Source organism: Carassius auratus, chromosome 48 (genome assembly GCF_003368295.1).
Source record: "Carassius auratus strain Wakin chromosome 48, ASM336829v1, whole genome shotgun sequence".
Taxonomy (NCBI): domain Eukaryota; kingdom Metazoa; phylum Chordata; class Actinopteri; order Cypriniformes; family Cyprinidae; genus Carassius; species Carassius auratus.
In genome coordinates, this window is record NC_039290.1 from 10,314,047 (window position 1) to 10,331,113 (window position 17,067).

Sequence of the window (17,067 nt, forward strand, 5' to 3'; positions counted from 1 at the left end):
TCAGGAGACTCAGGGGGTCATGGTGGATCAGGAGACTCCGGGGGCCATGGTGGATCAGGAGACTCCGGGGGTCATGGTGGATCAGAATCAGAAGACTCCGGGGGTCATGGTGGATCAGAATCAGAAGACTCCGGGGGTCATGGTGGATCAGGAGACTCAGGGGGTCATGGTGGATCAGGAGACTCCAGGGGCCATGGTGGATCAGGAGACTCAGGGGGCCATGGCGGATCAGGAGACTCAGGGGGCCATGGCGGATCAGGAGACTCTGGAGGTCATGGCAGATCAGGAGACTCAGGGGGTCATGGCGGATCAGGAGACTCCGGGGGTCATGGTGGATCAGGAGACTCCAGGGGCCATGGTGGATCAGGAGACTCCGGGGGTCATGGTGGATCAGGAGACTCAGGGGGTCATGGTGGATCAGGAGACTCAGGGGGCCATGGTGGATCAGGAGACTCCAGGGGTCATGGTGGATCAGGAGACTCCGGGGGTCATGGTGGATCGGGAGACTCCGGGGGTCATGGCGGATCAGGAGACTCTGGAGTTCATGGAAGATCAGGAGACTCAGGGGGTCATGGCGGATCAGGAGACTCCGGGGGTCATGGCGGATCAGGAGACTCCGGGGGCCATGGTGGATCAGGAGACTCCGGGGGTCATGGTGGATCAGGACACTCCGGGGGTCATGGTGGATCAGGAGACTCAGGGGGCCATGGCGGATCAGGAGACTCCGGGGGTCATGGTGGATCAGGAGACTCCGGGGGTCATGGCGGATCAGGACACTCAGTGGGTCATGGTGGATCAGGAGACTCCGGGGGCCATGGCGGATCAGGAGACTCCGGGGGTCATGGCGGATCAGAATCAGAAGACTCCGGGGGTCATGGTGGATCAGGAGACTCCGGGGGTCATGGTGGATCAGAATCAGAAGACTCCGGGGGTCATGGTGGATCAGAATCAGAAGACTCCAGGGGTCATGGTGGATCAGGAGACTCCGGGGGTCATGGTGGATCAGAATCAGAAGACTCCGGGGGTCATGGTGGATCAGAATCAGGAGACTCTGGAGGTCATGGCGGATCAGGAGACTCTGGAGGTCATGGCGGATCAGGAGACTCTGGAGGTCATGGCGGATCAGGAGACTCAGGGGGCCATGGCGGATCAGGAGACTCAGGGGGCCATGGCGGATCAGGAGACTCTGGAGGTCATGGCGGATCAGGAGACTCAGGGGGCCATGGCGGATCAGGAGACTGGAGGAAAGAAAAAAAAAGTAATACAACTTTTCAATTTGGGGTAAAATATCTCTTTAAACATAGCCTACATATTTTCAATGCAGTTAGTTTTTTCTCCTTTTAATCTCAGCCTCAATGTTGTTTCCAGTATGAAACGCATTAAAAGAAAGAACAAAACAGACAGAAAAATAGTTTGGCATCTCCTAAAATATGCCTCCCTCCCATCTCTTCCAGAGCACCGCGGAAGGTTCTCTAAACTCATAGACAGATTAACAGTGGCATGTTTATTTTCTCTGTGAAACAGCATTTGGGTTTACAACCACCCGAGCGCTTTGGGCTCATTTTGATTGATTTAGCAGTAGTAGAGAGTCGGTTTCGCTCATTTTCTTACATGAGAAATTATTTTCTTTCTTCTCGGACTTAATAGATTCGCTGATTGATTTTGCTGTGTGAGCATGATTGCTAATTAGTCTTTTTGGTTCTGCTGTGCGAGCCGTGATTTGGGTAATGGGTTTGATTTGGTCTGTTGTAAATATGTGATTGTGGTCAATGAATCTGACTGAGTGCAACTGACTAGAGTTTTCACAGGGGTCAGGGTTTTGCTCCTGCTGGTAGAGTTTGTAACTGCACCATGGTGGACTAAATAGACCAAGATAACAAGACCATAATCTCATTAGTTCTGTTGTATAAAAAGGCTAATTAATAGAATTGTATGTATTATAGTATCTGATTGGTTGTGTTGTGTGGATATGGGATTGTGGGTAATTGGTTTGCATGTGGAATACAGTTGCAGTTTGTCTTTGAAATCATTTAGGCCTTCTCCTTCCTCCATTAAACAAATGACTTCTCGTTTTCCAGCTATAGTAGGGTTAAATTGACCTGACCCTTGTATTAAAACCTGTTTTCTCATTTACAAAAGTGTAAAGACTTGTTGTTTGTTCACAATGAACTTTAGCCATTGCTAAATTAACATTCCCCAATAAAATAACTTTTATTGATGTTAATTTTTATTTTACATTTTTTTTAATCAAACCAAGCAATGGTTTTAAACTGCAAGCAGTTTTTCCATGTTTTTAAGTGCACTGTAAGATCTGATCCTGTATCAGTACATCTCTTAATATGAATAATTCACCTAAAAATGAAAATGCAGACTCATGCACTTTTTCCAAGAATGCATTTTCCAATGCATTTTCAATATATATATATATATATATATATATATAAATCACACAAGCATACTGAAGCCAATTTCTGCCACAAAAAAAAGAAAGAAAATGTAATAGACACAATTAGGAGTTTTCATATTGCAATTCTGACTTTTCATTCTTGCCTCTGCTAATTTACATCTTGTAGTCCTGCCTTTTTTCTCAGAATTGCATGATTTAACCTTGAAAATAACACATTTCTCAGACATAAACTCTCAATTGCAAGTTATAAAGTCAGAATTGCTGGATATAAACTTCAGATTTGTGAGATGTAAAAGATTTGAAATATTGTGCTTAAGTCATATAGACAACTTTAATGGTTTATTTAGAAGCTTGTAGGCATCATGCTCAGTCATTGTGTGTAAAAAACTAAAAGAAGATACATCTGAATTCCTCTTTTAGTTTTGTGTGGAAGTTAGAAAGCCATTTGGAACAACTTAAACCTCAGTAAATGATGACAAAAATGTATTTTTGGGTCTTTGTGACTGGTCATCTGGACAAATAGGATTCTCACTTCAAATATTGCTGGATGCATTATTTTCCTTTCTTTCACTGGCCTCAGCGTGACATTTGATGAATGGTGTGTTTTATAGTATTAGGGCTTTTAAGGTAAATGACCAATTCCTCTTTTTTTTTGCGCAGTGGGGAGACAGTTCAGCTTTGTACTGTAAACAGCATGCGAGTAATTTAATAACTAATGCCACCATAAAGAACATCCACTGTTTTCTTGCACCATCAGCAGAGAGATTTCCGTATTTGTAATGAAAACGTGAAGGACGTCTGTGGATTCTGGGGTGAAAACTAAGGTATCATCTTAATTAGATGTTGTTTCGAGAGTTGGCTGACAAGCCTTCAAATGAAACATATGTCGTTTCTTACCAGCAGCTTTGAGGTGACTGTGGAAACTGGCTCGGGATTGTTGGAGCTCTAACCCTGTAATAAGCTTTAGTCTCCTGCTTTGGTGGGCATAAGTTTCCCCACAACCGTGAGACAGAACTGTACTGTGAAAACCACGTCTTTTATTTATTTTTTTACAGCCAAAGCCAAACAGGTTTGTAGTCACTTTGAATTTTGCACAACGCATCCTCATGTTCAAGACATAATTGCCAAATCGCTATCAGATTTTACTGCATAATTTTATTTATGGCTGGGCGGTTTGACTTGGGACTGTAAGAAACCACTTAATAACCACCCAGAACACACAAGCAACCCTGATACCACTCAGAACACCTTTACAACTGAATAACAATGCCCTGGAAACCACCAAGACCAAGTTTTTGTTGTGTGGCTAAGGTAATATGCGGCGGCAGCAGCAGTTTGACTGTAGGAAATGCCAGAGCACTGCTGAAGGAGTTTGTCTGAAGGAGTTTTAATGAGTTGCTGAAGGCCTTACAGTAACATCTGAACTTGGATCAGCTCTGCCCATTTGTCGTCTCTCCTCCTCTGATCGGGTTTCCAGTGGAATTGTGAAATGAATTTGCTCTGCCATGCTGGATCAGCAGCTTTTCGCTTGACTGTTTCTATTTACTCGCCCAAGGCAAAAACATGTGCGGGTTTTTCTCCAAATAGTGACTCAAAGCCTCTTGATTTCCTTTCTCTCAGCAGATGTGGATGAGTGCGCCGAAGCCCTGGACAGCTGCAGTATGGATGCCATCTGTCAGAACACCCTCAAGTCATACAAATGCATCTGCAAATCAGGATATAAAGGCGATGGGAAGCACTGTGAAGGTGAGCAATGCTTACTAAGAAATGAAGATGCATGAACAAATGAGGTCAGAATACAAGCACTTGATTCTATATATTTAGAAGCAGTGTTGGGTGCAATGCTTTATCAGGTAAATTAATTACTTTTCTCATGAAAAACTGTAATTAAATTACAGTTACGTCTTATGTAATTGCATTGAACACTGTAGACTATAGAACAATTCAACATAAAAGCAGTGAATCTAGCATCACAATTTAAGGTCTAATGCTAAATTTGTGGTTGGAAATTAACAAGGGCTTGAACAAAAATGCCCCATAAATGTAAGATAAAGGGACAAAAGGTGCCCTTGCATAATTACACTAAATCTATCATGGCTGTTATTCATGAAAATGAAATGTGAAAAGTGTCAGGTTGCGGGATTACATTTAGATCAGCATTTTAACGTATTGTTTTTTACCGCGTTGAGTCTTTTAACCAATCACACACGTTTCTGGTTAGCATGTGAAAGCGATGGCCAATCAGAGGCGTTTAGATTGGTCAGCGCTGAAGAGGTGCTCTTGCAAATTTTCATCGTAAACAATGAAGTGCAGAAAAGATAATTTTTTTGTCAGCTTCAGTGATTATAACGGGAGTTTTTGCATAACTTGTGCTAGACTAGGCATGTTTGTCTGTGTAGCCAGAATATGACATACAATTTCCCCAAGCACAAAACCATTCTTATATGTATTCTATTAATCAACATTAATAATTATCAAGAGCAACAATTGATAATATTGCTTTTTGTCATAATATTGCAGTTCTGTTTTCTGATTGATTGAAGTAATTGGTTAAATATAAGTATTTGGCATTCCATACAATACAGATACTGTACAAATATGTAAATACTTTTCAAGAATTAATCCACTTTCAGAATTCAAAAAAAAAATAAAAAATCCTGATAATTTCACTCACCGCCATGTCATCCAATATGTCTTTCTGTCTTCATTGAGATTTTTTTTTTTTTTCAGTGACATCATAATCCAGCAAAAGACATAATAAAATGAAATACAATTTCCAAGCTTTGTTTGAGATCCAACTGCATAAGAACATACAGTGTATATTTCATTTGGCCATTAATTTAAGAAGTATTAAATATAATGCAAAAAAAAAAAAGCCAGACAGATATTTTAACTCATCTTTAGGGTTTAATATTAAATATTAATATATGCAATTCAATCAATGAATTAAATAGCATATCATTTAAATAACTAGATTTTTATAAATTAATTGAAATTTTGGATTTAATTTATACATCTTACCCCACTGGCAAACCTTTTCTCTATTTAAAAACTTGAGGTTTAGACCAGAAGAAAACAATTTGCTAGTCAGGAAAGAAAAATAAACGTGATTCAGATCTTAATATCCTAAGCTTCTCAAATATATTTATCTTGTTTGAGCATGGTCAGATATATTTTCCTGGAAAACCGTTGTTTTTGCTTTGTAGTCTATGATTCGATCACTCTGGTGTGTGTGTTCAGGCACTTCAAGGTATTCTTCATCATGTCTTATTTCTGCAGTCCCTTTGCTTCATTTTCAGATATCCCTGGGGGAAAGGAAATAGATGTCCAAATGCAAAATTAAAAAGATGACAGACTCAATTCTTTACCCATTGGATGTGAAATAGAGCATGAAATATCGTATCCCTGTCCCTGAAATTTACTTCAAGGGGCATTTTTTACTATTATGCCATTAAATGTATCTTCATTGTCTTATGTCAAATATTTAATTTTAATGCCTTACTGCAATCAATCAATCTAAAATGTACTCTAAAATATATATATATTTTTTAATCAGCAACCAGCATCTTCACACAGCAAGGAACTGAAGCATCTCATATGCCATTACTGTTTTACTGAGATTATGGACTGTTTAATGCGGCTCAGAGGTGGCAAACATGTATTTACACAGCAATTGCATAATGTAATAAGCCTACATTAAAAAATATAAATATGTAAATTGTAAAAAAAAAAGAATTCATTACAGGGAAGAAATGCATATATTATTTAATTATGATTATAATTATTATAAATATATTTTCAGCAAATTATGTTTACGATGAACAAAAACTAATCTGACTGCCTCTAATTAGTCACTGCATTCATAAACTCATCAGAATCTTGTGTGATTGGTTATAATAATGTGCAACACGCCAAAAACCTGTTTAAAAAAATATGATGCAACATGAGCAGATCTAAATGTACAGTAATGACATCTGATTCATTTTCTCTTTAATTGCCGTAATAGACTTACTGTGCATTTTTTGCTATTCAATCTTAAATTTGAGTGGCATTTTGTTGCCTTTAGACAGTTAATTAATCTATGTCAATGGTTCTCAGTGCACAGTAACAATACAAAGATATGGTCATATCTTGTTTACTCAAGGCCATTTGCCTTTAGGGGAAGTTTTTGCAACTCAGTTGTATTTGGAGAGGGGTATGCTGCTTTTGGACCCACTTAGCCTTATCCTTTCTGGATGCAAACATCCTAAGCCCAGGCTAAACACTGGAAAGTGAATGAGCTCTGGAATGTTTGTCCTGTGTTAAAACGGCACTCCTAACTGAACCGGGATCAGTCGCGTAAAGCCCTTGATATGGTGTGGAAACACAAATGTGCGTTGGGGAGATATGAGCATCGCTGTTCAAATATACTTCACCACGTGCAAAAAGACATGCAGCAGAACCGGATCCAAATCCTGTGAAAGCTATTGCAGAACTCTTGATAGCTATTTGCTACAAATAACGTGGGCTTGGGGTAAATAACAGGCTTGAGCCTTGAGAAGGCAGCGTTCACCTGTTTGGCTGGTCACACTTCTTAACTAGCTTAACCAGCAAGGGCTTTGTGTCTTTATATCTATTTATGTTTAGGCGCAATTCATAGATCTCCAAAATAATTTCATACATTTAGGCACAAAGCTTTAGATCAAAAGGTTTTTTTTTAAGATCGTGAGGAACATACATTCAGCCAAATATGAGTACAAATTTAACTGGGGTATATTTAAATAAAATAATATACATATTTCTAAATACAAACTAACAATAATGTTAAAATAATAATAACTTCTTGATTTTAGCTTATTTGTAGTTTGTTTAAATTGTCATGGTTGTGATCAATGAATTTTACACACATAGAAATGCGTGAAAATGACCATATACAACACACACACACACACAGACAGAGAGACAGAAATACAGACACACAGACAGACAGAGAGACAGATAGACAGATAGATAGACAGACAGACAGACAGATAGATAGACAGACAGACAGATAGATAGATAGATAGATAGATAGATAGATAGATAGATAGACAGACAGACAGACAGACAGACAGACAGACAGAGACAGACAGACAGACAGACAGACAGATAGATAGATAGATAGACAGACAGACAGACAGACAGACAGACAGACATACAGACAGATAGACGGACGGACGGACGGACGGATGGACAGACAGACAGACAGACAGACAGACAGAGACAGACAGACAGACAGATAGATAGATAGACAGACAGACAGACAGACAGACAGACAGACAGACAGGCAGATAGATAGACGGACAGACAGACAGATAGATAGATAGATAGACAGACAGACAGACAGACAGACAGACAGATAGACGGACGGACGGACGGACGGACGGACGGACAGATAGACAGACAGAAAGACAGACAGATAGATAGATAGACATACACACAATGTTTAAGAATATTATAGAATATTTTAATGTCAGAATTTCTTCATTATTACTTGTTTTAAGCTTATTAGCAGTTATGTATTATTTTATAATATTATTAGGGCTGTCAATTGATCTCAATGTTTAATCAAATTAATTACCAGATATGGCAATTAATCAATTAAACGAAATGATACTCATAGAAACTAAAACTGTCTTAATAGATGTCTTAACGAGTCATTCATTCATTCAAATTGTTCAAATGGCTCATTCATTCAAGAATGAAGTAAAAGGCTCTTTTTATGAATGTGCCACTGAATCATTGCTTTATATTATTTATTCAAAATGTGGATTCATTCAGAAATTGTGTTTTGCTCGGAGACACACAACCGTCCTGCTGTGGCTTTAGTAATTTAGTAATAATAAAAAATGAGCAAAAAATAGACAAAACTGTGTCTAAAATATAACCCAATATTAAGGTCTTACTTATTGTACTGTATAAAACCAATATCACATTTGCACTCGTGCTGTTTGGTACAAAATACAGCACTCGTGTGATGCTTTTCTCGTTGCTCGTGTGATATTGCCGAACTATATTAAATTATATAAATGTCATACAGATGCATTTTGCCCCCAGTCTCTCAAATTTTAGGGACATGTAACTGCATTCTATATGCTCCATCATGGATCAATTAGATCAATTAGATCAATGCGTTACATCGACGGCCCTAAATATTAATTTCAATAGGTGTGAAAAATTTGTGACACTGCAGGACAATGTACAAATGTTGTCTGTCAATCATAAAATGTGCGTGCAAATATTATACAATAATAAAATAAAAAATAAATTAAATTGAAATTAAGGGTGCATTCACACCTTGCCCATTGTTTCGGAAACCTGGCGAACTTTGACCAATGAGAGGACAGTTTTACTCAAATGTGACTTGTATTAACAATTTTGGTTCATTTAGAAATTTTGCTGTGTGAAAGCGAACCGCACCAAGAATAAAAAGCAACATTGTAATGATTTGAATCCCTATGCTGGAACAAAACAATCGATCTAGAGGTGTGAAAGTACCCTAAATTCTCGTTTTATATGGGCGCTGTTGTCTTAATTATGTCAACCCTAATCCAAACTTAACCATAAATTGTTGGTCCTTTCAGCAAGGCCTTTCCATGCAGACACTTCTAGATGTTTTCAGGTTCATTTTGCATTGTTCAATTTATATGTACACAGTAAACTCCATCATCTGAGTCTTAATAAGCTATTCATTATGTCTCTTGGATGCAGAATGAATGTTTATTCCACATCTCAGCCTGAATTGAGTGACCCGTAAACAATGTGACCATAATGAATAGTGCAAAACGCTTTTTTCCTCCACTTCTCGAAATTGCCTGTGCTGTAGATCGTTCGGCCTCATATGGAGATGCATTAGCCGAGGTGAAATAGCTTGTAATTCGACGGAGTGAAGCTGGTGCAGAACTGGAATACAAAAGCAAAGTGCAAAGACTTTGTTCTGTGTTGGAGGTGGGATAAAAAGCATTCAGGAATAAAGACAAATAAAGCGCTGTACTTCAGACAGCGAGTGTCTCTCTCCATACTCATTGAGCCAAGACAACTACAAAGCAGTGCAAAGGAGTCTGGGTAATTAGTGCTCAATTGGGCGTCAAATGTAGATGTTTATTCAGCTGCTCTCCCCATCCAAACATAAGGAATAATTCACTATAATCAATGCACACATAAGCTCTTAGTGAGAAAAATTAATTAATCAGGAGCAAATTAAAGATGCATTGTAAATCAGTCAAGGTTTTCATTAGAAACTAACCTGTTTTGCTGCTGTACCTTTAAGACTTATGTAAATGACCTGCATGTGATTGGCTAACCTCCGTGTCCATTTGAAGGATGATTGGATGTTAATATGTAAAAGTGGGAGGTCGTATGTCAATGAGCTCTTGGTTGTGTTTATTACTGCCATTTCTACTTTTTAAGTTCAATTATTTATTTATTATTTATTCAATCATTATGATTCAATCAAACTTACAGAAAAAAATTATAGTTCTATATGTTGTTTCAGGGTTGGCATCATCTCTTCTCAGGTGTGCTGGATCCAGACTGAAGCTTGTGTAAATCCAATTTACGGCAAAACAGAGAAACTTAATTAGCATAGCTGCTGTTCCAACAAAGTAAAATTAATTAGTTTAACCCAAGCTAAAGAATAAGAATGCATATGACTGCACATTTGATCCGATATTAACTGCAGTCCAAGATTACGAGATGCATTATTTAAATGCTCAGCGATAGAGATGTGTTTTTAATCTAGATTTAAACAGAGAGAGTGTGTCTGAACCCCGAACATTATCAGGAAGGCTATTCCAGAGTTTGGGAGTCAAATGTGAGAAAGCTCTACCTCCTTTAGTGGACTTTGCTATCCTAGGAACTACCAAAAATCCAGTGTTTTGTGACCTTAGGGTGCGTGATGGGTTGTAGCGTGGTAGAAGGCTAGTTAGGTACGCAGGAGCTAAACCATTTAGGGCCTTATAGGTAAGTAATGATAATTTGTAACTGATACGGAACTTAATAGGTAGCCAGTGCAGAGACTGTAAAATTGGGGTAATATGATCATATTTTCTTGACCTGGTGAGGACTCTAGCTGCTGCATTTTGGACGACCTGTAGCTTGTTTATTGGAGAAGCAGGACAACCACCTAGAAGTGCATTACAATAGTCCAGTCTAGAGGTCATGAATGCATGAACTAGCTTTTCTGCATCAGAAACAGATAACATGTTTCGTAGCTTGCCAATGTTTCTAAGATGGAAGAATGGAAAAATAATTTTTTTGTAACATGGGAAATATGTTTTTTTTTTCTTTTTTTTAAAGACAAGTTGCTGTCTAATACGCATGCTCAGTATCTCAAGCTCATCGGTTCTCAAATTAAATATTATACAGTTTTTGTAGTTTTGTAGTTTATGCGAGAATGTACTGATATAATTGTATCTATTAATATTAAATGTATATATACACCAGTATTCAAAAGTTCGAAACTGTTAAGATTTTGTTAATATCTGCTTGCCAAGGCTGAATTGATCAAATATCACTAATATTTTTTTAAATATTTTTTGTAATTTTAAAATAACTGTTATCTATTTGAATATATTTAAAAATTTCATTTATTTCTGTGATCAAATCTGTATTTTCAGCATCCTTCCTCCAGTCAGTGTCACATGATCTTCAGAAATCATTCTGATATGCTTATTTCCTGCTCAAATAATTTCCTGCATTTCTGATTAATATCAGTGTTAAAAAGAGTTGTGATGCTTCATATTTTTGTGGAAACTGTTAGACATAGATTTTTTTTCTGAAAAGAAGTAAAAAAAACTGCATTTTATTTGAAATTGAAATCTTTTTTAATATTATAAATGTTTTTACTGTCACTTTTGATCAATTTAATGCATCCTTGCTGAATATAAGTATAAAGACGACCCCAAAAGTTTAGCATCAAAAGAGCCATGATTTTCTGTGATATAAGCGGTTTAATGTTTAATGTGATTGCTCTTGCAGATATCGATGAGTGTGCCAGTGAATATAATGGAGGATGTGTTCACGAGTGCATAAACATCCCGGGAAACTACAGATGCACGTGCTACGACGGCTTTCGTTTGGCCCACGATGGACACAACTGCCTGGGTAAGCCATGGTTTCTTTACATTCGGGATAAAGTTACTGCAAAACGCCAAAACAAAACCTGCTAGTGTGTGATGATCTGTGTCCTCTCAGGACTTCATCCAAATCAAGACAAATAAACATGATTGCTGAAACCCAACTTATATGGTTGATATTCATCACGACCGCGACTGTGGCCCAAAACACCGCCACTCTATCCTCTGTGTCAAAATGAAGCAGTTTTTCATGGTTAATTAACCCATAGAAGAGAGCAATAAATCCATCAGATTTGGGCTGGAACTGCTGAGCACCAGGGGCGGATCTAGAAAAATATTGATGGGGTGGTGAGAAGGGGGCAGGAATTTTTGAGGGGTGGCAACATATGGCAGACGTATATATACTGAATTTAGTCACAGTTATCACAGATTGATGATAAATATATGTGCACACTACAAAAGGACACAGTCTATCATTTACAAACTTAATCTCATGCAATCAATGTCTTGCATTTGAAACAGTTCATATAAGGAATAAGTGACCATACCCCATAAGCACCACCACACTCACTAATGCATACAGTATGCATCGACATGTAATTAAGAGCGTTATAAAAGATTCAGTGTTATCAATATGTCAGTTTATTATAAGAAACACAAGATTTTAACAGCCAATGACATTTCCAGCTTGAGAGACTCAACTGATTTTCTACTGTTTAGTGTTAATCATCATCTAACTCAACCAGTCAAGAGCTACATTTAACCTTAGATGTTATATGAATATGGTCCCTGAAGCATAGGCTTTATTAGCTGACAATAATAATAAATAAATAAACATTAGAGGCACAAATACAAATGTTCTTTTAGAAATTGTTTTTGAAAAATATGGTGTTATTGTTTTGGAAAGCTTAAATTAAAACTTCTATGAAAACTTGTGTGATATTACTTTAAAATAACGTTTTAGTATATCTTCTTTTAAGTATATTTTACTAAGCAATTTCTTAAATACATTCTTTGAGTTGGACCAAACTTTTATTTTGGTGGGTTGTAACCAGAGTTTCTGTGTTTTTTAATTAACTATTATTATTAGCTAATAGGCCTACTTGAAGTATAGCATACTCTTCTGTGTAATAGTACTATATTATTGTTTGAATTTCTTCAAGTTATACAGAGATTTTATTTTGACAGGTTGTGGTAAAGACATTGCCGTTTCTGTCAGTCTGTGTATACGATACGAATGAATGACGATAGTTTTATCAAATGAAATGGTGAAATCCTCTCATAGCGCGCTGACGTGCACATGTGTAGCATACATCATGCCACAATATAGTGAAGAGCTGAAAACACCACGCGTGCTTCAGTGTGCGTGTGTGTGTGTATGTGTGTGTGTGTGTGTGTGTGTGTGTGTGTGTGTGTGTGTGTAGTAGAGCACACATTCCCAGAGATGTGTATATCAACACCTTCAGGGCCGCTGCTGGCCAAATGGGTGCCGTGAGCCGGATTGTATTGTTGTGTCCCCCTTCCTCAAATATGATGATGGGAAAAAAAACACCTACTATAGGGGTGAAAAAAGAACTTTAATCAAATAAAAAACTAAATGAATAAATTGTATTATTTTCTAATTACAATTGTAGCTCTCGACATTTACCTATGGCTATAACTTTATTATGACTCTAATTTATTTTATAGTCTCAAGCATTCAGAAATCATGCAAATGAAACTAAGCAGTTTTACTATGATAAAACCATGGTTTATTTTTGTAAGGGTTGTGATATGCACGTTTTTTGTTGAAGAAATTATAAAGCCTGTGTCATCTATAGCAAAAAGGTGGCCAAAAATGAAAGATTAAGTATATATGAATGAAATGTTTGGTCAGTAGCCTAAACAAGGATTTGATTGTTCTGTAAGTGTAACAGCAGCAATCACATGGCATTTGTAATAACATGTACATAAACTGTTTATTTTGTATTCGTCTACATTATGTATTTTAACAGTGTTATTATCAACCAATCATTATTGCCTCATTATTTTTTTATATAATGCATTTTAAGTCATTTTAAAGGCTATTAATGGCATAGGTCTGTTTTTATAGCAACAACAACAACAAAATATTACAATTATATTAATACTTTGTAAATTATTATTTGAAGTAACAAAACCAAAGTTAATTTGCAGTTACCATGGCTACAAGAACAATGATTCGTGGTGTTATTGTTAAAACCATGGGTAATTTTCGTAAGGGAACCTTAAAAAAAAAAAAAAAAAAAAACTTTCACAGGAATGTGCATGAAAGTGATAAATGGGCCTCATTTTTACCTAATTGATTTATACTTTATTTTAATATATATTAAAAATGTAGACGTAAATGTAAAAAATCCAGCGATACTAATCATACACAACAGGTGTGTTCGAAGAACCCAATTAGCCGGATCATGATTAGCACGATTATATATCTTGGATGTGTTATTTCATCTCAGATGTAATAAGCGACCTACGAAGAACGGGCCCCAGGATGTCTTCATCACAACAATATCTATACTTCATGTTGAGCATAAATATAAATCCTAAAGGACACCGTCAACAGTATTGACAGCAAAATAGACTATGTTTGACAGGTGCAATATTTGAAAATTGTTGAAAAGTGTTAATTTATTTTTTAAATTACATATCTGAATATATGTCAGAGTTCGGAGCGTGTTCACGAATCATTTGAGTCAGTTCGGGAGTTCAGAGCGGGATCGCGACTCATTTGAGTCAGTTTCGGGAATTCAAAGCGGATTCGCGAACCATTTGAGTAAGTTTGGGGATTGCGACTCATTTGAATCAGTTAGGGAGTTTGGAGCGTGTTCGCGAATCATTTGAGTCAGTTCGGGAGTTCAAAGCGGATGCGCGAATCATTTCAATCAGTTCGGGAGTTCGTAGCGGGATCGCAAATCATTTGAGTCAGTTTGGGGATTGCGAATCATTTGAGTCAGTTCGGGAGTTCAAAGCGGATGCGCGAATCATTTCAATCAGTTCGGGAGTTCGTAGCGGGATCGCGAATCATTTGAGTCAGTTTGGGGATCGCAAATCATTTGAATCAGTTCGGGAGTTCGTAGCGGGATCGCGAATCATTTGAGTCAGTTTGGGGATCGCGAATCATTTGAGTCAGTTCGGGAGTTCAAAGCGGATGCGCGAATCATTTCAATCAGTTCGGGAGTTCGTAGCGGGATCGCGAATCATTTGAGTCAGTTTGGGGATCGCAAATCATTTGAATCAGTTCGGGAGTTCGGAGCGGGATCGCTAATGTGTCGTCATCATGACGTTTTCCCAGTGGTGAACGCAAAGCATTTTGGGAATCCGCGGCACAAACATTTGGCGCTAGACTTCTTTGCATGAGGGAAGAACGCAGTGTTCAAGATACTGTCTACCTGTCCTGCTGTGTTATAAACTACAATAGTCGTTCTCACGATAGAAGTGGCATTAAGCTTAAGAATGGAATATCGTTTTCCAGTGTGGAAAAGTAATAGTACAAGCCAGAGGTGACAAAAAGGCGACGAATGGCTTGGATAGCAGCGGTAAGGAGACCGAGATCACCTTCGATAACACTCCACCACACATGATGGTGTGTTCAAAGCATTTACACAAAGGTAAGTTACAGTTACTCTCTGTAAATGTTAACTGTTAACCAGCATGAACTGGCTAGAAAATGAGCTTAAGTTACCAATGTACTAAAGCGTAACGTTAATCAGTTTTAAATGTTGTACATCTAGGCTACATTGCAATTTATTTGGTGACTGTGTTTGCAGTCAAACCTGCCTATGAAATGTTGGAGTGTGATCCTGCTTTGATTACAGGAATAAATTAGTTTAAAATATATTAAAATAGAAAAGTAATTTTAAATTGTCATAATATTTCACAATATTACTGTTTTTTTTTTAATCAAATAAATGCAGCCTTGGTGAGCAGAAGATGCTTCTTTTAAAAACATTTAAAAATCTTATTGACCCCAGACTTTTGAACGGTAGTGTATGTTGCCCCCTGTGTATAGCTAATCAGGATTCCTTAGGAAAAGAGGTTGTGATATGACACGATTTCTTTATACTGTTACTGTCAGACACTACACCTGCACCTGAGAAGGAAGGTCCTGTGAATACACCTCCATCGCCGGACACTGTCCACACCGGTCATGAGACTGAGCTGAAGACTTTGCTGGATAATATTGTGGTTGTGTGCTGTGCTTTGACCAATATGTGTCCAAGTATTGTTGTGAAGGTGTCATGTTAGAATTATACACCATTCTCACATCTAATATGTACATGTTTTGTTTTTTTTTTCTAAAAAAAGATATTGTAATGTCTCTTCTCACATGTAATTTTTTTAGCTATGTTTGTAAATAAAATACACAAAGATTGAATGAAATTCTGCCTCCTTTATCTGTATTAAGGACGAATTGTGCAAAATCAGTGTTACATAACTTAGATAGTAATAACAACCAACTTAATTTCAGTTTCTTCACATATTTAACATGTAAATACATTTAGATGAATACATTAACATGTAAATACATTTAGATGAATACATTTACATTATAAAGAGTCGATAGAAATGATGAGAAACTGGAAATGTATGAGGTAGGTTGTGGGTGATAAGTCACAGACACATGACTCTTCTCTGGCTGGTGCTGCTGAGTCTCACAGTATAAATTGAACCACTGTTTGGTTCTGATTATCGCAAGGAAACATGTCATCAAGCTCTTCAGACTGTCTGCAGAAGCAGAAAAACACAGCCTTTTCACATGCCCTTCTTCTGGGCTGGAGGGTGTTACCTTGACCAGTCGCTCTGCTCGTAAGGATCAAGTCCTTTTGATTCTCTTTATTTTCTATATTTTCATATCTTTGCATTACGATTTAGTTTTAGGCGGTATGCTCCGATAATATTTTCTTTAGCCCGCTGCATTTTGTAGGATTATATTCTGTTTTTCACGCTAATTTTTCATTTTTTTCATGCCAGAACACTAGCCTGCTATGCCAGACGATGTCAACTGGCCAAACATACCCATAATTCTTTGCGTTCTGATGACGTTGCCGCCCAGATGGTCACATGTGTTAGCGATCTCCGATTTCGGGAGTTCAAAGCGGGATCGCGAATCATTTCAGTCAGTTTGGGGATCGCGAATCATTTGAATCAGTTCGGGAGTTCGTAGCGGGTTCGCGAATCATTTGAATCAGTTCGGGAGTTCGTAGCGGGATCGAGAATCATTTGAGTCAGTTCGGGAGTTCGTAGCGGGATCGAGAATCATTTGAGTCAGTTCGGGGATCGCAAATCATTTGAATCAGTTCGGGAGTTCGGAGCGGGATCGCGAATCATTTGAGTCATTTCGGGAGTTCAAAGCAGGTTCGCGAATCATTTGAGTCAGTTTGGGGATTGAATCAGTTCAATTTTCAAATTGGCCATAACCTTTAATTCGTTGCTGCTAATAGGGTCGCAGCAGGGGTGGCAAGGCTTTCTTTTAGGGTGGCATTTGCCACTATGCCACCCCGGTAGATTCACCCCTGCTGAGCACATAGTTCTGTAGTATTATGT

General features: G+C 37.9%; 1 protein-coding gene across 3 annotated transcripts in view; it reads left to right on the forward strand.

Moving 5' to 3' along the window:
• The window catches only part of LOC113065831 (signal peptide, CUB and EGF-like domain-containing protein 3), an 87,870-nt gene that overhangs the window by 20,124 nt on the left and 50,679 nt on the right, over nucleotides 1–17,067 (forward strand). For 2 of the 3 annotated variants that reach the window (XM_026237366.1, XM_026237368.1), the window contains exons 2-3: nucleotides 4,028–4,153; nucleotides 11,405–11,530. In XM_026237366.1, coding sequence (XP_026093151.1) covers nucleotides 4,028–4,153; nucleotides 11,405–11,530 — 252 coding nt within the window. The remainder of the gene's footprint in view (nucleotides 1–4,027; nucleotides 4,154–11,404; nucleotides 11,531–17,067) is intronic. The other variant, XM_026237367.1, reaches the window with a different exon arrangement.